The sequence below is a fragment of the Anthonomus grandis genome, chromosome 8 (assembly GCF_022605725.1).
Source record: "Anthonomus grandis grandis chromosome 8, icAntGran1.3, whole genome shotgun sequence".
NCBI lineage: Eukaryota > Metazoa > Arthropoda > Insecta > Coleoptera > Curculionidae > Anthonomus > Anthonomus grandis.
Genome location: NC_065553.1, coordinates 2,006,897 through 2,030,949, shown reverse-complemented (window position 1 = coordinate 2,030,949; position 24,053 = coordinate 2,006,897). Strand labels below are relative to the sequence as shown.

Genomic DNA, 24,053 nt, shown 5'->3' with positions numbered 1-24,053 from the left:
TTATCAAAGTTTTTTCAAGTGTTTTTGTGTAATCTCAAGTATAACGTACCTACATTACATTTAATGAAATTAGTGCAGTTTTAATTATTCGCTAATTAACCATGCTTTTTCAATTTTTTTTGCTCAGTGTGTTTACAAGATTAACATTCGGTGATCAGTGTATAATCACGACGTTTTCACAAGTGACTGAAATAGTTCAAAATTGCCAGAATATAGTGATTAATAATCTTACAGTACCGGCTGGTGAAACTTTAAAGCTGAATCTCACAGATGGGACTAAGGTAACTTTTAAAGGACGAACCACTTTTGAGTATTTTCCTTGGAAAGGTCCATTAGTTACTATAAATGGAACATCCGTTATCGTAGAGGGTGAACCAGGTAAAAAAAGCATTCCAGTAGAAATTACCCTTTTAAATTAACATTGAGTTTAAGAATCATGGATGCCTAATAAATTCTTGCTTAGGTCACATATTTGATGGCCAAGGTCAACTGTACTGGGACGGACTGGGGGACTGGGGAGTACCAAAACCCCAATTCTTTACGGTGCAAACCTTTGGTGGTTCAGTCATTAAAAATATTTATGTTTTAAATTCGCCCCATGACGTTTTGCAAGTAACCAGTTCTAATAATGCCACTTACAGTGGCTGGTTTATTAATAACACAGCTGGAGATGAGGTAAAATAATTTTGAAGTGGTTATTGTTTTATTTATTTGGATCTTTTAGAACGTGGCTCCTGAAGGGAAATTTGCCAAGAACACTGACGCTTTCGATGTCTGGAATTCTACGAATATAGTTATTAAGGATGCTTTGGTGCATAATCAAGATGACTGTGTAGCCCTCAGATGTGGTCAGTTTTTTAAAATGTGAATATAAATCTTATTCTAGCATATCGTTTTTAGGATCCAATATAACCATTTACAATCTGGAGTGCCATGGAACTCATGGACTGAGCATCTCAGTAGGGTTTAGCAATAGCTCCTTATCAAATAATCCTTTGAACATGCTTAGCAACGTACTGTTTGAAAATAATACTCTTTATGATAGTGAGAATGTTATTCACATAAAAACTCATAACGAAGGAGGTAATGGAGAGATCAGGAATGTTTCTTATAAAAATATTTTTGCCTCAGGTAAAAAACGTTTAATTATTATTAAATAAATAAATACTATATTGCGAAAATCACAACATTATCAAAATGACAAATAAATACAACGGAAGAAAAAGTCATTAGTAGCTCCTCACACTATTGATGTTCGAAAAACCTAATAATCCTTCGCAATGTTTTGAATTATCTACAGTTATATGTTAATAGTGCTCCACATCTCGCTACTGGGGTATTAAGGAAATTGCTGAAAAAATATTTTACAGTATTATGACATTCTAACTCTATTTTATGCTGAATACACATAAATGGGGCACTGATAACACTTAATTTCTTAAAAATATATTATATTAATATTTTACTCTCTACATGTTATATAAAAGTCAAAAATATAATTTCAATTTTGGTGGAATTTATTAAAATTATTTTTATTTTTATTACGAGAACATTTCGATAATAACATTGTAATCAAAGGGTGCAAATTTAATTTTTTATTTCATTAATGGAAATTACAAGGAATTAATGCATTTTTTAGTACAGAAACACCTGGACTATAAAATTTTAATCCGATGATGAAGTCTAATTTTGTTCTATTAATAAATTTTTTAGTACTAATACGCCCGGACTATAACTCAAAATATAGTCCCAGGGCATAAGTAAAATTGTGTGCTAATTATCGGAAATTCAGTTTATCGGTACTATTACATTTTTAGTAGTGCAGGTGTGCCTGAATATATATAGAATTATAGTCCTGAAATGAAAGTCTTAATTTTAATTCTTATTTTTGACACTTCTGGACTATAAGCAAAGGCATGATCAAGTTATTAATACAAGTGTTTAATTTTGTCAATTAATGAGAGTTAAATTGGTAAAATTTAATAATTATTTAATAGTGGACGCCTAAACTATAGAATAAGTATGTTTGTTCGTTTTTTCGTTACAAAAATATCTATAGAAATGAGAAATTTTACTTGAATTTATTTGAAAATTTGCTTTCTGAATCAGGTTGTATAACAACAAACACGTTTCCTCCCGAGCATATTGAACTGTAAAGTGGTATCTCAAAAGCACGTTTAAATAAAATCAAAGAATTCTTGACATATTAATTTATCTAATTGGTATTCATTGCCTTATACACATCCTTGAACTCAACATTGATTTACTATATTTTCATAAATTTGAACCTGAAATTAATTAAGAAGGGAAGTTGATATTTCCTCTCAAGATTCTCTTGTTTAATAATTTTCATATTACATACTGGGTGATTTTGATTTTCCAAATATTTCCCATCAATTATACACCCTGACATGGACCTTATTTTTGTATTATTAAAAAGAAGTCAAGAGGTATTTATTAGGCAATAATTGCTGAACTGAAAGCTTAGTTATTTCAAATATATAAATTATAGCTAGCATAATAAAAGCATATAATATTAATTACTTACCCCCTACATAATTTTAAATTCACAAAATTAAATTTAGGTTCATTTTGAGAAATGATAATATGTTATTTTAATTATTGGAAGTTAAGTTTATACACACTATTAGATTTTTAGCAGTACAGGCGCACCTGTACTAAAGAATTATATTCCTAAGATGAAAGTCTTAATCTTGTTCCCATTTTTGGCGTGTGTGTGTATGGACTATAAGTAAAGACATAGTATTTTTGTTAGATAATCTAAGTATCTTATTTTATTGAATTAATGAAAGCCCAATTAATAAATTATTAATTGTTTTTAGTAATGGAACGCTTGGACTACTAAATGTGTGTGTATGTGTAATGTTTTTTTTCTTCAAAGATTATTTTAATACATACACACTTGTACTATTATCATGAGCAGTACCCACTTTAAGTTCGTTACACAATAAAATATCTTAATGAAAAGTGATTTTAAGTACTTGGAAAAAATGAAAATTTAGCTCTAAATGAGTAAAATATATATGAGGCTTCAATTCCTTTAAATAAAATAAAAAAACTAAAAGAAAACTTCCTTAATGAAGGAATCATGGAAGAAATTGTCCATGATTTTAAGTGACTTGAAGGAACGACTTCAAATTTCTGGAATTAACGGAAAACTAACGTTAAAAATAAAGGTGGTTTAAACTTATTCCTAAGAATGCCCATATTTTACTTCACTAACAATTTCCACCTTAGTCCACCAATTACTTCAAATTATTTGAAAACTCTCTTTCCCAATCAACTTCTATAAAATTAACAAACTTTTTCCCTAAAATATTCACTGTAAAGTGTAGGGTCTTAAAAGTACGTTTAAATAAAATCAAGGAATTCTTAACATATTGATTGCCTTAAAATTCTTGCAATATTCACATAAATTTGACCCTGAAATCAATCAAGAGGCCAGTTGATATTTCAATATCGTTAATAAATTGATAAATTTTTTAGGAACAAAAAAATACGGCATTTTAATCGAAGAAAACTATCCAAACCATGGAGAGCCACTAAACAATGTCCCTATAAGAAACCTAAATATAACGGATGTCTTTGGTGATCTTACGAAAACAGCTCAAGGAGTCTCAATAGTTTGTGCCCAAGACGGTTGCGAAAATTGGCACTGGAGTAATATAGAATTTAATGGATCTAAGAGGTCTAACAGCTGCAACTTCATCCCCCAAGGAACCGACATTTGTAATAAATAATTGAATGGAAGATACATTGTTAACCTTAATTTTAAATAAAAATCCTAAAACGACCCTACGAGGCTCATTCTCTTGGTAATCGACGTTCGCCGCAGAGTTTTAATTTAAGTGTCCGGACAATCGGGAACACGGAGGTTTTATTCAGTTGGGAGCAATACACTCGACGTTTTAGTGCACTCCTAACGAAAATTACTACGTCAAATTAAGTTTATGGCCGCTGCTGTGTAAATTATTATCATGCCGGGCTGCTTTCTTGATACACGCGGATAATTTTATTTAGGCCTTATGTAAGTTTAGGCAGTGAGTTTATAAGTGAACAGCTTGAATATAAGGACTTGGGTCAAAAAAATATTACAACTTTCCACTTATTAAAGTCAAAAATAATATGTATGCACCGCGTAAAAAAAAAACGTCCTTTTACATCATACATTCCTCAAAAACAGGTAAAGACCAAGCATTAAGGGTTGTCAACAAATGGGTCTTTAAAGCTACTTTAGATAGGGATTAACATTTTGATTTTCTTCTTTAATTTGTGTTGGCAACATATTATATAACGCATTAAAAAGCAATGAGATTTGAGCACATTCTTGTTCACTTGTGTTATATAAAAGTCCGTTGCATTACATGTATAATATATAACTTTAGATATCGGTGTTGCATGAGACTTTGCCCAGCATATACTGTTACTGTCACTTAGTTTCATCTAGAAGAAGCTAAAAGTCTGGATGCCTTGAACTCGAGTTTAAACCTCGATTCGTTTAAAAATAATTTAATTTAGGTTTAAAAAAAATTATTTATTATTCAGTCCCCTTTAAGTGTTGTCAGATAGTTCCAGGATATCTTCCAGTTAGTTTTTAAAAGATAGCGAAAGAATAGGTTTATGGGGATACTCCGTAAGACGTGAAGCAGAACAAGTAAAGATGGCACCTGTCGACACGTGTTTCTGCTTTTTGGCTTCCTCAGGAAAACCAGAAAATCAAAAGAAAATGTAAAGGAACAAAAATATAAGGGATCACAAACAGGAGAAAACAATCAATTTGTGTAATTAGATTTATTAACTCCGGTTTTGGAGGAAAAATTCAGCATCCATACTAAGGAAGCATTAGTTGTGACACATCTTACGGAGTATCCCGATAAATTTATTCCCTTGTTATTTATTTCTCCATGCTAGCTTTCATTCTTTGAAACCTTTAAAAAATCTGAGAATTATTCCAGGCATTATTTTCTTGTAAGTTTTTATTATTCTTTATTTTATTTTATGTTTCTTCTTTTTTTTCTATTTCTTCATTATAAGCTTTCCAAGCTTCGTCCAAATTATTTTACTCCTTCATTTCCTTTTTTGTTAGGCTTAAGTTCTCAATAATATCTGCATATTCTTAATGATTTATTCTCAAAATACATACACAAAGTGAAATATTCTCTTAAAATTATTTACTTCCCCTATTAGAATATACATACATTTAACGGAAGGAAACTGAGAAAAGGACTTATAAAATCTCTTACATTAGTAAAACCATTGTCGAGATGCATACTGGGGAAGCCAAATAATGTTTATTTCTTCCAGACTCACCTAAAAAATTACTGCTGTAATAATTATAAATTTCCAAATCACAAAAATGTTAATCACAAAAAATTTGAAATTCGAAAAACCTTGACGAACTTTTGAGGGCTTGCTAATCTTTTACTTCTTGCTACTCTCTTACTCTGTATTCATAATTTTACAGCTAAATACATATAAATCACTGATAAATATTCTACTACTTCAAAACCAATCACAAAAATGTTGTTAAGAAACTAAGATTATCATAATCTTACTTATGAGTTAAATAAATTTTCCTTTTTCCAGGCTAACGAATATTGATGCTGTAAAATTCTTTTAGTGGTTTTGATAAAATTTCAATAATTTATCACTGTTAAATATAAAATTTGATTACTCAATCCAGTGAGTGAGAAAATACTCCAAAAAATCGCTACTATGATAGTTATTTTATTGTTTTAAAATCAATCACAAGCATGTTGGGCACCAAAAAACCTCCACTGCGTTGCAAGGAATTTAAGACGTCCCCTCCGGGTGATATATTGTTACATAAATTGTTTAAAATTTACATATAAATCACTATTAAAAGATAAGTATTTTATTACTTCAAAGACAGTTACAAAAATTGTTAGATACCAAACCTATAGAGTCATTGTTTCGTTTTCAAGAATTTATGATATTACTAAAATCACTGACAAGATAAACCGTTTTTCCACGTTCAACCGTTCTGATAATTATTTTGTAATTTTCAAGTCGATCACAAAAATGTTGGTCACTAAACTTTACTCCCTTGACTGAGTTTATGTACTCTTACTTACAGTAAAATAAATTATTTATATTTTGTATATTACTCACTGCTGCAATAAAGTCCTTTCAGTGATTGTCATAAAATTTGATATTTCACTTCTAACATCCAGGATTTTCCAGATAAATATAGAAAATAAACTCTGACCGGATCAAATAGAAAACGATCTTGAAAAAATAATTAAAAATATAAAAAAATCATTATACATTAACATAAACTTGGTAAATTAAGGATTACTACACACATTGGACCTATTTCAACGTAAAAGAGTTATTAAAGTGGAAGCAGATGAATAATTTGCCTATAAAAATTTGTCAAAAGAAATCCAAAGACAATGGTGGAAAGACAAAGAGAAATATCGCCAATATATGCAAAGAAATAAAAAAATATGAAAACGAAAATCAGCCTAGGGACGAATTTATACGGTATTATTTTCTGGGTTCGCCAGATGTACAGTTTGATGTGTTTATGTATACAGATGCCTATTATTATTATATATTTATAGATTAATATAGCATAATTATCAAACAGATGAGTGTTTATTATACAGAAAAAATACCGTATTATTAGGAAGTTGTGAACATCTCATCAGTGACGTTATGATATTTATAGATTTCTTAACAATGATCCTATACACGTTTGGCGAGTTGAATCTTACGAATTGAGTTTTAATGTATTAGACCTAATAGATAGAGAGTAGACAGAGAACGACTGCATCGGTTACCTTCCACCGATAGCGACGCCGATTCTTCGTACCGCTCGCAATGTAAATTTAATTTCGGCTTGCTCGCAGTGATGTTTAGCAAGCGCTTGGAGATGGGTAGGTTAGCCTCGAATCAAGTATTGGAATTTTACGCGCACACAAAAGATAAAAATTTCTGTTGTTTTTTAACGTGCTCATAATCGCAAGTCAAAAAAACAACTTTAATATGCTCAAATCTTAAAAACCTTTGGTGAAAACTAAATACAATATTCTAAAATAAAATGAAAAATAACTCTTAAACAAAATATTAATTCTAATTAAATGGATTATTTAATAAGGTGTTCAAATACACCTCCTTGATGGGCTTCACAGTATCCCAACCTGTCGTAAAATTCTCTACGTACATTGGCTAACATTTCAGGTGTAATGGACCTAGAAATATTAATAATTCTAAGTCTCAATTCGTCCAAATTAACGGCTCTTTCATGTCGGTGTTGGTAAAGAATTTCCGTCAAATGGCCCCATAAGAAGTAGTCGCAAGGCGTCAGATCTGGAGATCGCGGAGGCCATGGTATGGTACCTCTTGTGGAAATAAGCTGTTCAGGAAAAGTGTTTGTTAAATAGTCCTGCACACGTTGTGAGTGGGACATCCATCTTGTTGAAACCAAATTTCCTCAAAATTAACATACAAGTTTCGTACAGTAGGTATCATATTTTGTTGCAATAAAAGTAAATATCTCTCAGAGTTTAAGGTACCATCAATAAAAAAAGGCCCTACAATGTGATTGGCTAAGATACCAGCCCAAACATTTACCTTTTGCAGGTATTAAGTTCGTAATGGTACACTCAAATGTAGATTTTCCCGAGACCAATATCTCAGGACTGAAGAATTATGTCGACCTAGAAGAGAAAAAGATGACTCATCTGTAAATAAAATATTACTTGTGAAGTCGTCATTTTGATCAATTTTTTCTCTTAAGGTTTCACAAAACTCCAAGCGTTTTATTTGATCTTCTGAAAAATTTCTTGAGAGTTTTTAATTTTATAGGTTTGTACTTATTTCTTTTCAAAATATCGCGCACTGTACGACTTGGAATATTAAGTTCTTCAGAAATTCGGGAGCTAGAACAAGGTTCACTTACTTCCACAAAAGCACACACCTTGACCTCCTTTTCAATCCTAGCGTCAGGTGTTCGACGAGGTTCCTGATCGCCACTAGAACATTTTTCACACCGATTTACACATCCCAACTGCTCAAACTTTTGCCAGATATTATAAATTGTTTTAGCAGTAGGGACTTGCTGATCGGGATATGCAAATATAAAACGGCCAACTTCATGACAATACTATTTTTAATGATATTATAAACCATTTTTATTTTATTGCTGTATCCGTCTTCGTACCAAAGGTTGAAATAAATTGTAAACATGATCTGCTAACACATACATAGGTATGCGAGGAATTGCAACCAAAGTTTAACCGGACTGATAAGTGCAACGACGACGCGATAGCCGCCCAGGGTGGAGCCAAGTATGTTCTTGCTCTACTCCGTCTCCTTCTTACACATTACGCAAAAATCATATTCGAAATTTTTCAGCCGCCGAACGTGTATGTTTGGTGCCCAACATTTTTGTGGTTGGCTTTGACGAAGTAGAATATTTATATGTATGTTGTGATTTATATGTATTTAAGTACATTTAGAAGTAGGTTCAAAGCAATAAATACTATGTCAATTTATGCCTTATATACTTATGAATGTTTTATGTTTCTCTCTAAACATGTATGTTTTATGTTTAAAGAGAAGTTTATTGGAACCATATAATTTGCAGGACTTTCTGAATCATAACTTTGAGGGTGCTTATGAAAGTTATCGTTTTTGATTGTAATGTCATTTCACTTTGTAAATACGATAATCTGTTGTATCGTCTGAAATAAATAAAATATATAAATATTATTGATATTCTTATTATCTTATCAGTTCAAAGAAAATCAGAAAAATATATCTTCAAAAACTTCTAATGTTACTAAAATCATTTGATGAGAAAAATAGTTGTTATACCATACCAACATACAAACGCACGAACCTGCTTAAATAATTATTTTGTCATTTTAAAGTTTACCACAAAAATGTTGGGCCCCAAACTATACTCTCTTGACTGGGTTTATATACTCCTAGTTAAAATAAATTAAATTATTTATATGGTATATATTAATCCCTGCTGAAAAAAAAATCCTTTTATCAGTTTTTATAAAATTCGATATTTCATTCAGAATTTTTAGGTTAACATGGAAAATAAATTCTGCCAGGTTAAAATAGGAAATAATCCTAACAAAATTTTAAAATATAGGAACTTATTTAACAAAATAAAACTGCTAAAAAAAGAGTTTAAATTATAGAACTGGTCTGGTTGGGATAAGAGGAAAATCTAAAAACTGTGCAGATTTGTATAGAAACGAACAGATTCCACCAGAAAATTCACAGCCAAGTAACTATTCCAAAGAAACCGATCTCATTGTTAAAGAAAAACAAATCCCCAGAAATCGATACCTTCCCAAGAGAAATTGTTTATATGTTGGGCAAGAAGGCGTGCAAATTTTTACGTTTATTATACAAAAAAGGAGGTATTATAAAATGCGAGAACTACCCAACACGGTCACTAATATCTTAGGACAGCAAAGTCCTCTTAAAAATCTTAAAAACTACACTGAAAACCTATTTAGATCGCCAAATAGTCCAAGAACTTGGAAACAAATATTGAATCTGAGATAGCTTATTGAAAAATCTAACCCGTGAACTTTAGATTTTAGACGAAAACTTTTGATCAGTCTGTTAAATATTGGAGATTCTGTTTATTTGGAGTTAAATATAGCAACTATTCGTTTAAACCAAAGGTTCTCAAAACAATTTAGAGTGAAACAAAAAGTCAGACAATTGTATTGTCAACAAACCTTTTTAACACGTATGGTGAATTTGTGGTGAGAAAGTCCGTAGATGTATGGTCTGGCGGCAGAACAATATCCGGGTAAAAAATCTTAAAAAAATCACTGGTACGATAATTATTTTATCGTTTTCAAGAATATTACAAAAATGTTGGGCGCCAAAATATACTCCTCGGGAAAATCTTGAGTGGGCCTATATACCCTAATAGTTAAATAAATAATTTAATATTAATCACTCCTGAGATAAAATCCTTGTAGTGATCCTCCTAAAATCCATTATTTCCATAGAATCCCTATTAAGAAAGTTATTTGGTGTATTATGTTATAGTGTTGTTAATATATTATTCATTCTTTGAGAAAATGTAATATTTGTTATTACTTGATTTTAAACTATTTTTAAAACCTTTTGGGTTATCGTTTTTTCAAACATCTCAGTAATGTATAATTTTTATTTAAAATGTGAAAACGATATATTAAAAGAGTGTTTCTAGCCTTTAGTATAAGTAGACCGAACGTCTCTTTTTCTAAAGTTATTTGGCATTCCAATTTTAGATAAAACCACATAAAAATTGCTATACAATTATTATATTTTAATATGTTCTTAAGTTGCTTAACAATAAAAATACGAAACAAACCATTCTGGTCTTCCTATGCTAAATCTATTCAAATGACCCGATAACGTGAACCCACAAGATTCATTAAAATTTCTTATGGTAGCCGATAAGGCTCGGCACCATAACTAATATTCTAAATAGCGGTATCGATTTGCCATTAAATTCGGAGCGCAGTACGATCTACATGTAGGAACAAGTAGGTAAACTCACGTTATACGTGCTAAAATTGCTTCCTGATAAATATCGGTGGGCCCCATGAGCTTGACAAGTTTGCATTCGCTTCAGACTCGAACTTTGCCAATGCCAATATTGGTTCGATTGAAAAATATTGCTCAGCCCTTTAATTATTATCTAGGTTAATTAGTTTGTTTTTGTTTATTTAAAAAAATTTTTTTTACTACTTAAAGACTTTCATCCATTAGTAATTTCTCTCAATCTAAATCTGTCAAAATTTTTGAAAATACTCTAAAAGATTCCGATCTATTAAGAGACCTCCTCTATTTACTTTTATTTATTTTCTTGTCATCTCACAAACAAAAATACACCATTAGCTGTCCCCATATAATAAACAGACGAGAAGAAGGTCCATTTAAATGGATGGAAGTTGCCATGTTCGTCGTTGTTTATAACGTACAACGGTTTTTATTCGAAGATTTTTGGAAACCGGAATGATGTAGAAGGGTAAAAAGTATTATGAATTATGAGGCAACCATTTATCATATTTTTTTTCCGTGATGACAGATGAGAAGCTTAAAATCCTTTAGGAACCCTTTTGGGATTAAAAGGAGGTTTTTTTCTTAGAGAAGTGATAATAGGGAGAGAATTAGATAATTAATCCAATAGCATAAGAAAATAACGTTATTATTTGGTCTAAATTTACTTTGGCATCTCATGTCCATTTCTGTTATGCATAAAAATAAGAATATTAGCGGAAGAACTTTAAATAGTAAAATTTCTGGAAAAATCGGTTCGACTTCTGGAAAAGATCTTCATGAAGTCTTTAGTAATTCTTTCCTTGGACGAATATGTGCAAAACTCCTCTTATTTGAGGCTCATGATTGTGTGACAATTGAGTTTAGTGACATGTAAGTTAAACATCGATAGGTGTGACCTAAATAGGGTGTCACAAATATTAGAAGAACTGAAGAAGTAATGGTTTAAAAAAGAGGTAAAATTAAATATTACTTAAAAACTGTAGAATGCGTGCAAAATTATCTGTGGGTTTATTGAATTTCCATATTATGTAGAGTTAAATATCTATGTGCTGTTCTGTACCAAAAATGCAAAATTTTTTTAAAATTATTTTAATAGTTATATAGTAAGATCACTGTGTTTAAGCGTATCAACATAATAATAGAAAAATGGTTTAATTTAGATTGTTAATACCCTCACACGCATTACTGTCACGCATGATAAAAAAGTAGCTTATAAGGTACAATTAACGCCTAAAATTAGCGACCACTGTATATTATCTATTTATCCTAAACAAAAATTTAATGATAATTGTGATATAGCCAGTTACATAGATCGATAAAAGAATATAGTGCAGATAACTTACAAAATTATATTATTGGGACGAAATCACAATGCAGGATGTAAATATCTTAGCAAATATTTTACTTAGCGATATAACTAATATTTTAAATCAACTGTGTCCTAAATGAAAGAATGCTATAAAACAGAAATCTTTGCATAAGGCGATGGATAACTGAAGATATTAGGATAAAGATGTATTATAAGGACAAACTATGTGTTAGAGAGGTCAGGGAGCATAATGATGTAATCTAAAGGGAATACAAGAAAGTATGAAACGCTTTGGTTGATTGACTTAAGGGAGAAACGAATAAATTTTATAGAGAATATATTGATGGGACAATATATGGGACAAAAACAGTATTTGCAAAATATGGAAAAACATTATTTCCAGGACAAAATTTTGCATTTGCCAAGAGATTAAATTAGATAGTCAACTGATATCTAAATATTTCAATATAAATATATATAATAAAATATGTACAGAGTTTAATAGTAAATACCATTCCATGAAACTCTTTAAGCTAGAGGACGCTACAGCTTCTTTAAATCTTAAAATTGCATTTTTGCCAGAAAGCTTCCAAGAATGTATATTACTTTAATATTCTAGAAAGATTTCCTCACAAAAAAGTTTTTACAAACCTTTCTATCATATATTAAATAAGGTGGTGAAGGAAGATTTTATTTTAAATTATGAAAACAGCTGAAAATCGGTACTGATTGGACCAATTTTTTTTTTTACCAAATTTTTTTTAAACCTGCTTTGTTGCGTTATTTTTATTACAAAAAAAATTCAAATTACTTAAATCTGCTAGAGGGCGTTGACTTGTGACTTACCTTTTCTGCCGAATTATTTTAAAAAAGTTAAATGCAACTATATATATTTTTTTACGTCATTAGAAGTAGGGAAAGAAGCAGGTGGAAATGGCATTTCGATATCATTTTTCAAAGTAAATTTAATAAAAAAAAGTATCCATTCGAAGATATAAATGGAAAAATGTCCATTAACTCTTATTTGCTTAGCCAGGCTGAATAAATTCGTATTAAGTTAGTATTTTTTTAATGAAACAGACTGTCTGTTTTATAAAATCCGAGATATAAGATTGATGATTATAATATGTTTATTCATATAGGGTGTTAACTAAATTAAGTGGAACCAAATTAGCCTATTTCGGATATCAACTTGTTGATTTTAAATAGAACACCGAATATGTTCTTTGATATTTAACCTCTACATATTATTTTATGAAATATAAGGTGTTATATGTTATACACATAATTTATCTAGTACTGCCCCAAATTTTCAAAATACCGTTCATAATTCGCAATGCACTGAAGCATCTTTTCTTAGGTAGACTAAACTGCTTCAGCATATGAAAGAATCTTCATACAGTCCCTAATCCGGCCAATCATGTTTTGCCGTAGCATAAGTCTTGTTGCAAAAACCATATCTTTTACTCCACCCTATAAATAAAAATCCAGGCATGTTATCTTTATAGGTGCTATAGCCGGCCATGGAAAGGTACTACCCCGTTCATCTACTAAGGTAGTTAGTTTGTAAAAAATCGGATTATTTAGGGCGAAATGATCTAGACAGCCATCATGCAGGAACGGCGCTCGTTGCCGAATTTCAAGTGGTACTTTTAATACAATTGTTAGTTCTCTCTTAAAAACTGGAAATAGGCTGACCTCCTAATATTCTTGCTTAACAATTAAACACGCTGGACTTCTCATATCCAGTGCAGATTGGTTTGAGACCAGTAGTGAGTATTGTGAAGATCCACGCCTCCAATGCTGTAAAATATAGTCTCATCCACAAAAAGTTTAAAAGCACACGCGGATTCTCAAGCTGAGCATAATGGATAAAACCTGGAATAGGATGATGACTGTTGACTCAACAGAATAGACCTTAATGCTTTTAGTGTAATAACAAATAAATATTTTTACAGTTAAAGTATTATTATCAAAAATAAAAATTAAGTTTTATCTCGTATTGTGTAACGAGGATTTAATATCCAAACGATGGCTTACCTGTACTTCTTAAGAATAGTCTGAACAGTAGTTTGATTTACTCCCAGGTCATGCGCAATAGTTCTAGTACTTAAATGACGTAAGCTAAAACATTGAATGTGTTCTATTCAGTAGGTCACCTGCGTTGTGTCCGGTATACGGGAAGCCGAACATTTTCAGTCGTTTGTAAACTATGGATGGCGTCTTATGAGATAGTGATGCGCATACACCCTTGGAGCAACTGTGGCATTTTTCATGCATTTAAAATAAAGATCTATCATATCAAATACTTCTTCTTTTATAAAGTATTGTTTAATTTAATATTCTTCAAACTATTTATCTAACTCTCCATTGTTCAGATGCGCCCGTAGTTTTAATAATTTTCAAGAAACTAATTTGAATAATGATATATTTTTCTCCAGTATGGCTTCATTTAAACGATACTTAAGAAATTCTACCTAATTTCGCAAAGAACGATAGATATTGTCCTATTTTTCCTATTGTCATTATTCATATGTATATATGCTTCTTTATTGTTTATAAGAGATACTATTAAATAAGTTAGTTAGGTTTATATTGCTTGGTATATTTGTTAGGTTTGGTGAAAATGTAATGTTTGGCAAAGCGCTTACTTCCATTTAAATTCATAAGATATTTTGTGCTTTCCTGTTATTAAATTGCTTAGTGTATCTGTAGGGAGCATTGGACTTAAATAAACAAATAAATAAATAAAGCAATAGGACGAAGGGATAAGACCTGAAGGAAACAATACGGTAAATTGACAAGAAATCTATTGGTTATTATTAGCGAGAATTAAAAAAGCTTTAAAATTACTACTAAAGAACGCTAAGATGACATTTAACTAAGAAACTTACATATTTTCACATATTGCTTTTATTTTTATTTCCATAGCCTAGTAATACATCTTTCTTAATTGACAAAGACATGTCTTTGCTAAGAAATTGATTATTTGTCTAAGTCACATTATATGTTTTTTTGGTAAGCAGCCTAAAATTTGTGTTCTTAATATCTTTAATTTTAAAAAAAGTAGTTAATTGTGCACACATTTTCGAAGTTAAAAAAAAGGTTTTTGGAAAATCAAAAATGACAAAAATGCTCGCAAATTCACATTTGATTAGTCGAGTTGACAAAACTTGGTTTAAACAAGTATTTGTTTAAAGAAAAAAGGTCAGTATCGTAACTTTTTACAAAAGTTCCCATGGATGTTTTAATAAGGCTTAAACTGGTTTATTACGTAAAAAGATAAATTATAAAAAGTTTTGAAAATTTATTATATTGAAATTTATATAAAATTTATTGAAAATTTATAGAAAGTTTTGAAAATTTTCTTCAAAAAAAATCATTATTTAAATCTTAGTTTTTCTTCAAAAATTATTGGACCAAAGTATTTTATGACACCTTAATTTATTTTTTTTTAAGTTTTAGCTGGAATCTAAATATCAAATAATATATAGTGTGTTTAAGTGAAAATAAGCAAGTTGACATTTATATTCGATCACTATTATCAAGTGTCAAAACTATCGAATTATTTAAGTGTTATATCATTAATTGACTTTTCTATAAAACTACATTTTTAAAACTTTTATTTTTTTTTAATTTATTTAGCCTGGCTAAGCAAATAGAACTTATTGGTTATTTTTATCATTTTTGTTTTCGAAAAAAAACATTTAAAAAAAAAGTTTAAAAAGGGATGTCGAAATGCAATTTTTATCAGCTTCTTCGGCTTGTCATTAAAAGCAAGGCTTTGATCCTTGCTTTTAATGATATAAAAAAATTAATAGTAGCATTTAAGTTTTTTGAAATAATCCGCCAGAAAGAGTAAATTTCCAGTCAATACCATCTAGGGGATTTACTAAAAGTAATTTGATAATTTTTGCTGGTAGAAAAAAAAAGCGATAAGGGACTTTTAATTAAAATTTGTTAAAAGAAAATTTGTTGAGTCAGTGCCACAGAACAAAATAATTTCCAGCATTTTTTTTGGCCTCTTTTAAAATTATTTTTTTTTCAAAGCGCTACGATTATTATGACCTGAGATATTGCCGAAATCCATTCTTAGTTGACCACCCGGTATACTGGGTGTCCAAGATAAGGATTCTAAGCATGAGGGTCTCAGTACCTATTGAAGTTACAGCGTAGGTTAAATTAGAAGAAAGTTGCGTACTTTAAAGCGTATTTAAATGTCATTGAGAAAATTCAAATATTTTCATGGCCTGCCAAGATATTAGGGAAAAACGGAAATTTGCCAAAATCGACTTTATTTTGTGCTGACCTTATTTTAAAAGAAAAACTAACAACACTTTTTCAACTACAAATTCAACTATGAATCAAATATCATTTTTTTTTTATTAAATGCAAGAATAAATGCGATTTTTCTATTTTTTGAATCATATTTTTAAGTAGGATATACAAACAAATAATGCTTTGACATTTTGAGGTGAATACCTTTTACCCTATCACATATGGCTTAATTTTATATTTGTGGTCATATAAAATAATAATTGTTGAGTTGATTTAGAGTTATTAAGTGCTTTTAGAGTTTTTGTTTTTATTGTTACCGTTTATTAATGAGTATTTTTTGTTGTGTTAATATCGTTAAATATGCCGGGTGGCCATTATAGTAATGAAGAAAAGTTTGGCATGTTGACCTGCTACATTTTGTGCTAGAAGAACACTGTTAATATAGCCGCAATGTATTTAAATAAATTTCCAGATAGAAACCAGCCATGTAAGTCCATTTTCTTAGAGTTGGCGCGAAATTTAAAAGAATATGGTGGATTTAAAAAGCCAGTTTTATCTAAGAAAAAGGAATCTTAATAATGTGTTACAAGCAGTTATTGAGGGTTTTTATTTATCTATCTCAACTAGGCAAATTAAAAAAAAATATAGGAGTAGCCAAATCCACCGCTCAATTTATTTTACGTAAAAATAAATATCATCCGTATAAACTTAGAATTTGACTAGATCCACTGAAACCAAGAGATCTAGAAGGACGACAGCATTTTTATGAGTGGTACACAAGCGCAATGGAAGTTGATATAAATTTTCCTGCAAAAATATTACGGTCTGACGAAAGTTTAGTGACTAATATTGGTGTCTTTAATCGCCGGAATAGTTATTACTGGGCGCAACAAAATATTCGTATTAAAAAATATGAAAATATTAAGAGCGCTTTGGCTTTAATATGTGGTGTAGAATTTTCGGCACCAAAATACTAGATCCATTCATTTACCACAATTCATTTACTGGAGAACGATACCTTCAATTGTTAGAAAATAATTTGGAAGACTGCTTGCATAACTTACCTCTGACACAATTCAATAGTTATTAGCTTCAACAAGATGGTGCTCCTGCACATAATTCAAGGCAGGTTCGTGAGTATCTTATGCACAGATTTCCTTATGGAAAGTGTATTGAAACATTTAGTGTAGTGCCTTGGCCAGCACGATCACCAGACTTAACGCCTCTGGACTTCTTTCTTTGGGGGTTTCTCAAAAACTAAATATACCAGTATTCTTTTGAGACTGAGCAGCAATTACAAGAATGTGTAACTAATGCATTCAATAACATTACACCTGACATGTGTGCTGTGTTAAATTCTATTGTAAGAAGATCTTATTTATGTATGAACATTTGCTTTAAATTAAAAAATGTTGATTCATTTGTTGTCTCAGTTGTTTTCTTAATTTTATTTATTTTTCTTTGTGTAGGTAATTAAAATAATGATTATCTTATGGCAGATTATTTTTTTTTGTTTATAAATAGTTCCTAGTATGTTCCATTACTTTGTAAGTAGACTAATATGTGAAATCAATGACTCATGACACGTATTTAGGTATGTCAAAGCATTATTTTGTTTGCAAAGCCTACTTAAAAATATGTTAAAAAAGGTAAGGTAAGGTAAGGTAAAAAGGTAAATCTTGCATCTAATTAAAAAAAATGTGACATGTGACGTCGTTAAATTTGTAATCAAAAATGAAAATGTAATCAGATACAGGGTATATGGCCCATATAAAAAAATAAATTCAATGATAGTTTCTCAAAAACGAATACGGAATACGGAATACGAATACAAAATCTAAAAATGCCATCACTTACTTCTTAAAAAGTGCCAATAAAAAAGTGTTGTTAGTTTTTTTATATCTTTTAAAATAAGGTCAGAAAAAAAAATCGATTTTGGCAAATTTCCGTTTTTTCCTAATATCTCGGCAGACCACGAAATTTTTTGAAATTTCTCAACGGCATTTAAATACGCCTCAAAGCACGCAATTTTTTTTATTTAACCTAGGCTGTAACTTAATTAGGTACTGAGATCCCCATGCTTAGGATCCTTGTATAGCTAGCTATAACACAAGAGATTTTATTTTTATCGATAGGTGTACCTCTAGTCAAAAATTGAATTCTTATTTGTATTTGACTTATTGTATGTAATTTTATCTTCTGTTTTATCCATTTAAACAGTAAGTTAGTATTAGCACAGTTGTGTGTTTATATGAAAGTATTATATTTTCATTGAAGTTTGTAATTTTGTAATTTTTTATATTGTATTTCATACGTAGCTTTTTTATACTAAATAAATAATATTATTATATTTTACAGTATGAGTTAAAAGAGGTCGTATTAATACCTTACAAATGTATGGTATTAATACATCAGTGATTAAAATCCTTTTTAACAATATGTATGTACATAAAGAACTTTCCTTTTTTACCCGACCTGATGATCTGATAAAAATGACAAATTTTGAAACGTCGCAAATCTAATCCGTAGACCCTTTTCACGTAGGTGTATGTATGTGTGTGTGTGGCCTTCGTGAAATTACATTGAAACCTTCTTTTTCAGATTGGACGCCCGCGATAAACCCATCGGGCACGCGGAAGAATGGAAAGACGAGAAAATGTTGGGTCAAAGGGCCACGTTCCGTTTGAAAGACCGTCCGGCCATTCTTATGCTCAACTCGGTACGTGAGGACGACGGAGCCATTTACTATTGTCGCGTGGATTTTCGCCAAACCCCCACCAGGAATATTAAAGTTAACCTCACGATTATCGGTAAGTTTCTTTTTACAAATTTATGCATAACATCCTTTCTAGTCATACACATACATGAATCTTACAAAAAACAAACCGAGAGAAAAACATCTAAGTGCTCGCATGATGAAAACAACCTCAAAAGTTTAATTTAAATTTAGTGGACGTGAGTTCAAAACTATGTCGTAGCATTTGTTCCCATTTTTCACCGCGTAATCCTTAATTTATGCATTTTGTCCTGTCACGAGGATCCTGAGCGCTTTATTCCGCTGCGCCGCGCGTTGCATCGTCCGATAAAATGCCCTTTTGGTAGCTTAAAATTTGGAAAATTTAATTTATGGATATGGGCTTTATTCTGCATGCCAAAAGAACAATTTTGACTAAAAGAGTTTTATTATTTTATTACGGGCTTCTTAACGGAAGTAATAACATAATTGGCGAAGGAAACATTAGAAAGTTCAGCGAAAATAAATGAGATTTTTATTAACTTAAATTGCTGGAAAAAAGCGGTTGAAAAACAGAAAATAAAAAGTTGAAAATTATTTCTGCTTTTGGTCTGTTTAGTTATTTTAAACTCAACAGTTTTTTTTGTTCACCTCAGCCTAAAGGCTTTTTGTGCTTACCCCAATATACATCTATACTACCCAGCCTTGCACCTCGCTGCCCTGTATCATCCGGTTCAGGTTTTTTGCTGCTGTGGTACCTAAGGGTTTTGGGTCCAGTTTGTCTTGCCCAAATATTTGTTGCCTTTTGCGGCACTTGCAATTGCAAACTACACGTTGGACTGTTTCTGGTTGCTTTCTGCATAATTGGCAATTAAGGTCTCTATTATACACCCCAATGATGTTCAGGTGTTCTTTAATGGCTTATCTTATCAGGTTCGAGTTTCTAAAAAAAAAGTATTTCATATATAGATTTATAAAGAAAAGTCAATACTTCAGGTACGTATTCAGGGTTCAAAAATAAACATAAAAGTCTATATACGTAAATATGGGTCCACAAAACCTTCCTTTCCAAAAGACAGGATGTAAAAGTTGTTATGTTTTTTTTCAATTTTTTAAATAAAATCTATGGTAATGTAAATATTCTAGTAAAAACAATTAGCCCAGTAATCCTAGACATGAAAATATATGTTCCCACCAAATAATTGCCGGTAAAAATTGTCAAATGCAGTTTTAAAGACCTTCACTTTAAGATGTTAAATTCGAGTTTTCCATCTAATTTGTTGTATGGATTATCCACCATTTTTAATTTAATGGTTTATCAGGTTCTTTACAAATATCTCGGTTAAAATTCAACGCACGCTGAAGATTGATACGTCTAACTGTTCGACATAAAATTTCCTATTTTTGTGTGTAAAAAATTACTGAAATTATGTAAAAATTGGGGCACAGCATGGTTTTTTTGATTTTTAGTATTTTTTTTTCAAAATGAGCCATTTACTTAAACATAGAAGTTGTAATAGCTTTTGCGTATCACATGAATTATGCACAGTAGAATATTAGTACAGTCATTTGGTAGTTTTAACCTACAAAATTTTCCGGGAGTTTTGAAAATTGGTAATTTTATAGATTTCAACGTGCTTTTTTCGAATTTGCACTTTGCCATCTCGTATCTTTGCCGCTCGCGCTACCATATTGGAAAAATGACGCCCAAATACAGTTTTTTTTTTATAATAACTCCGTTCCAACTCATTTTACGATAAAAATAGTTATGTATTAAATTAAACTGGACTATTAACCTTTTTTTTGTAAAATCAATAGTTTCAGAGTACGAGAGCTGCAAATTCTACTCCAACACGCGTTTTGGCCAAATAACTCATTTCCACACCACCATGAGGTACAGTAAGTGGCGCGTTTTTTTGTGTGGTATCCCCAGTAGGCCTAATCCACTTTCAATTTACTATTACAAAATTTAGCGCATTTTCCTTCGCTTCGCTATTGATGGATCAGTTTCTAAAAGTTCATCGTCTTCGGTACTGAGCAAAATTTCACAAATAGAAATTGCTTCAACGTCGTCCGCGATGGAATCGTCAGCTTTATTGTAGTCCTCTTGTTCCTCGATTTTGTCATACGTTTGCTCGAGAATAGACTCTGTTTCTTCCTCCTCATCCCTATTTTAGTAGTGAAACGTGCGAATTATCACAGGTACCATTGCAATTGGTGCATAAAATGGAGCACTTTAATACAGCCTTTCTGCATCCACAGGCACCTTGATATCCCTTTTTTAATTTACAAGAAATAAGTTTCAATAAGGTTTCAGGAGCTGGAGGCTCGAGCGTGGTGATAGGAATTAGCCCATTCTTGCTTTTTTTCCATCCCCATTGCTCTGCATTTTTTTTTAACTTCATACCACTGTTGAACCTCTTGATAGGTTCGGAACGAATGTTGTCGTGCTGCTGCTTCTGTCGGTGGCAGCGATGCAATAATAAATGTATTCTTATAATATGTTGATTTTGTGAAGCACGTATATATATAGTTATTTAATGACATAATTTTTACGCCACTATAACCGTATAACGCAAGGAGGAAACTCTCTTCAGCTTCAGCAATAAACTCCGGATCAGCATTTGGGTTTTTGAATACCTGGATAAGCTCGTTTAAATCTCCGTTTTTTTCGGAGTACATTAGCATATTTTATTTTTCGTTGATTAAAGAGTGCTGAGGTTGTATCACAGCCACTGAAGGCGTGCAAGAATAAAATGTTATCTGCGGCTATTTTATCTATGATACTTTTTGTTGAATATATTCGTTGCGACATTGTTCCTTTTCCTGGTTTGAGAATATATATGTTTGAACTCGTAGATAGAGCCGTCAAAAGAAAAAGAAGATCTACATCTTCGCCGACAATTATTACGGAATCAAATGTAAATGAAATGCTGATTGCCCTATTGATTATTAACGTATCTACATCTTCCGCGGCTTGCTTGACCATAAAGTTCGCAGCTTCAAATTTTGTTTTCAACATTCCGATGAGGCGTTCTTTGTTAGTATCGTTGCCCAGAAATTTATCTTGTGACACAGATGGGACCATTGTCTTGTCAAAAAGTATGTCTACTGAAGCGTTTTTCCGTGATCATCGGAATCGCTCTGCATATTTGATATGACAGTTTGTTACATCTTCCGGATAGCGTATTTACCAACCCTAACCCGCTACGGTGCTAACCGATTCCGATTATGGCCGAACGAAAAATTTACAAACCATATCCCGACACAGTTCACTCGTACTGCAGGGAGTTAGGATCAGGAGATTAGTCAACTGCGTTGAATTTCCAATCTAATATTATAATGGCCGCTTTCGCAGCACTAATTTAATAACGTTTAGGAACAATACAAATTAAAGGCAAAATCACATTGACTGCTGACTGAGAAACAATATGTAGGGCATTTTAAATTCGTCCCTCACTAATGGGTTCTCGGTAACCATAGAAGATACGAAGATGGTTAAATTTGGGTAAAGTTGCGCATTTCTGAGCTCAAAAATATGCCTTTGAAAAAATTAAAAACTCCCGATTGATTCCGAAAATAATCGTGAAAAATCGAAATTTTAAAAATGTATTTTACTTTTTTCTGAGCTTCTAAAAAATCTACTTCTTTAAAATCTATCGGATTTTAAAATAATTTACAGTTTTGCATTTTCACTTTTTCCTTGCTACATGGTAGCGGAATCTGTTTGAAGTAAAAATATTTGTAAGGCTAAAAAACTAGGTCGATGTTCTACGAGCTCTATCTAGTAATAAAAATAAAACTGAAACAAATTATTTTATATTTTAATTACACACTTGTATTGTACGTAAACTTTTAAACAGTCGAAATACAAAATACTTGGGTTTTTAACATAATCAACAAAATTACATGGAATGTACAGGGTGGCCCAAATTCGACCCTCATCATTGGGATCTCGGAAACGGTAAGAGATACAGGGTCGATTAAATTATGGCAATGTTGCATTATTTGATGCTTATTAAAATTTCGTTTAAATATTTAATAAATTTCTGATACGTTTGCAAATATCGAGAAAAAAAACGACATTTTAAAAATTCGATTTTATTTTTTCTAAGCTTATTTTTTATTCGATTTTAAAATAATTTGCACTTTTGCATTACCACTTTTTCCGTGCTACATGGTGGTTTTCAATAAAACGTTTCGTCTTTTGCCGACCATCATTAACTTTGTTTTTTCTTATGGGCGCCATATTGGATTTTTACATTTTTAACTAATTAACCCTAACTGTACAGTGAAAGTGACCCCATTATTGACCCCATCCGCTGGCTTGTAATTGGCCGGTGCCGCGCCGGAAGTGACGTAATCAATATTCGATATTATCGAAAAAACCATAAATTATTATTATATTATATTATATTATTATGTATGTAGAATAAGTAATAACCAAATGTAAATAAGAAAGTAACCAAATGTATAAAACTATAACAAAATTCAATTCACTTACCAGAATAATAACATTATTCACCAGAATAGAAACATTCTTAATAGTACCCTTGTTTATTTTTTTAATAACAAAGGTAATGCTGGCGTTGCATTCAAAATTTCGTCGGCGGCTCTTAACATTACTTTTGGCTTTCTTTTTTTCACTGTGCTGGCATTTAAATATTTTCTTGTATAAATATTTCTTAAGATTGGGAAACGTTTTATACACAATCCAGTTTGTTGCAGAAGACTCTTGAAACCCTTGCATCCATTTTTTATTGCTTCCGAGTAATTTGAATCTTGAAACTTAGTTCTTACAGTAATTTGGAAACAATTAACGTCTTTTATATCGACTTTGCTCAAATCGATATCTGATAAGTCGTCAAACGAAAATAGTTGTTTTATAACTTCCATTTTTTATGCAATACACTTTACACAACACTTTATGAATACTTTAAAGTACGCCACGAAAAAAAAACAACAGTTTAAAAATGTTAGGTTAGGATGAAACTGAAAATTTTATGTCATAATCATCATAAAAAACAAAGCAGGGTGTTACGAATCCTAACTTCGTACAGGTACCAGAGAACTGCATCGGTATATGGTTTGTAATTTTCGCTGTCGGCCATAGTCGGAATCGGTTAGCACTGTAACGGGTTAGGGTTGGTAAATATA

General features: G+C 31.2%; 2 protein-coding genes across 4 annotated transcripts in view; both read left to right on the top strand.

Annotated features, from left to right (window-relative positions):
* LOC126739500 (nephrin) overlaps window positions 1–24,053 on the top strand; it is an 835,262-nt gene that overhangs the window by 422,577 nt on the left and 388,632 nt on the right. For all 3 annotated transcript variants that reach the window (XM_050445213.1, XM_050445211.1, XM_050445210.1), the window contains exon 3: window positions 18,764–18,972. In XM_050445213.1, coding sequence (XP_050301170.1) covers window positions 18,764–18,972 — 209 coding nt within the window. The remainder of the gene's footprint in view (window positions 1–18,763; window positions 18,973–24,053) is intronic.
* LOC126739516 (polygalacturonase-like) lies at window positions 64–3,815 on the top strand. The gene is made up of 5 exons (XM_050445256.1): window positions 64–378; window positions 464–675; window positions 725–848; window positions 901–1,131; window positions 3,508–3,815. The coding sequence occupies exons 1-5, from the start codon at window positions 102–104 to the stop codon at window positions 3,759–3,761; spliced, it is 1,098 nt and encodes a 365-aa protein (XP_050301213.1). The 5' UTR covers window positions 64–101; the 3' UTR covers window positions 3,762–3,815.

Bases quoted from the DNA above. Each gene is read 5' to 3' on its own strand.
- LOC126739516 (XM_050445256.1), top strand. From the start codon at position 102: ATGCTTTTTCAATTTTTTTTGCTCAGTGTGTTTACAAGATTAACATTC. The intron at 849-900 runs GTCAGTTTTTTA...TATCGTTTTTAG, and splicing joins CTGTGTAGCCCTCAGATGTG to GATCCAATATAACCATTTAC. The intron at 1,132-3,507 runs GTAAAAAACGTT...TAAATTTTTTAG, and splicing joins TAAAAATATTTTTGCCTCAG to GAACAAAAAAATACGGCATT.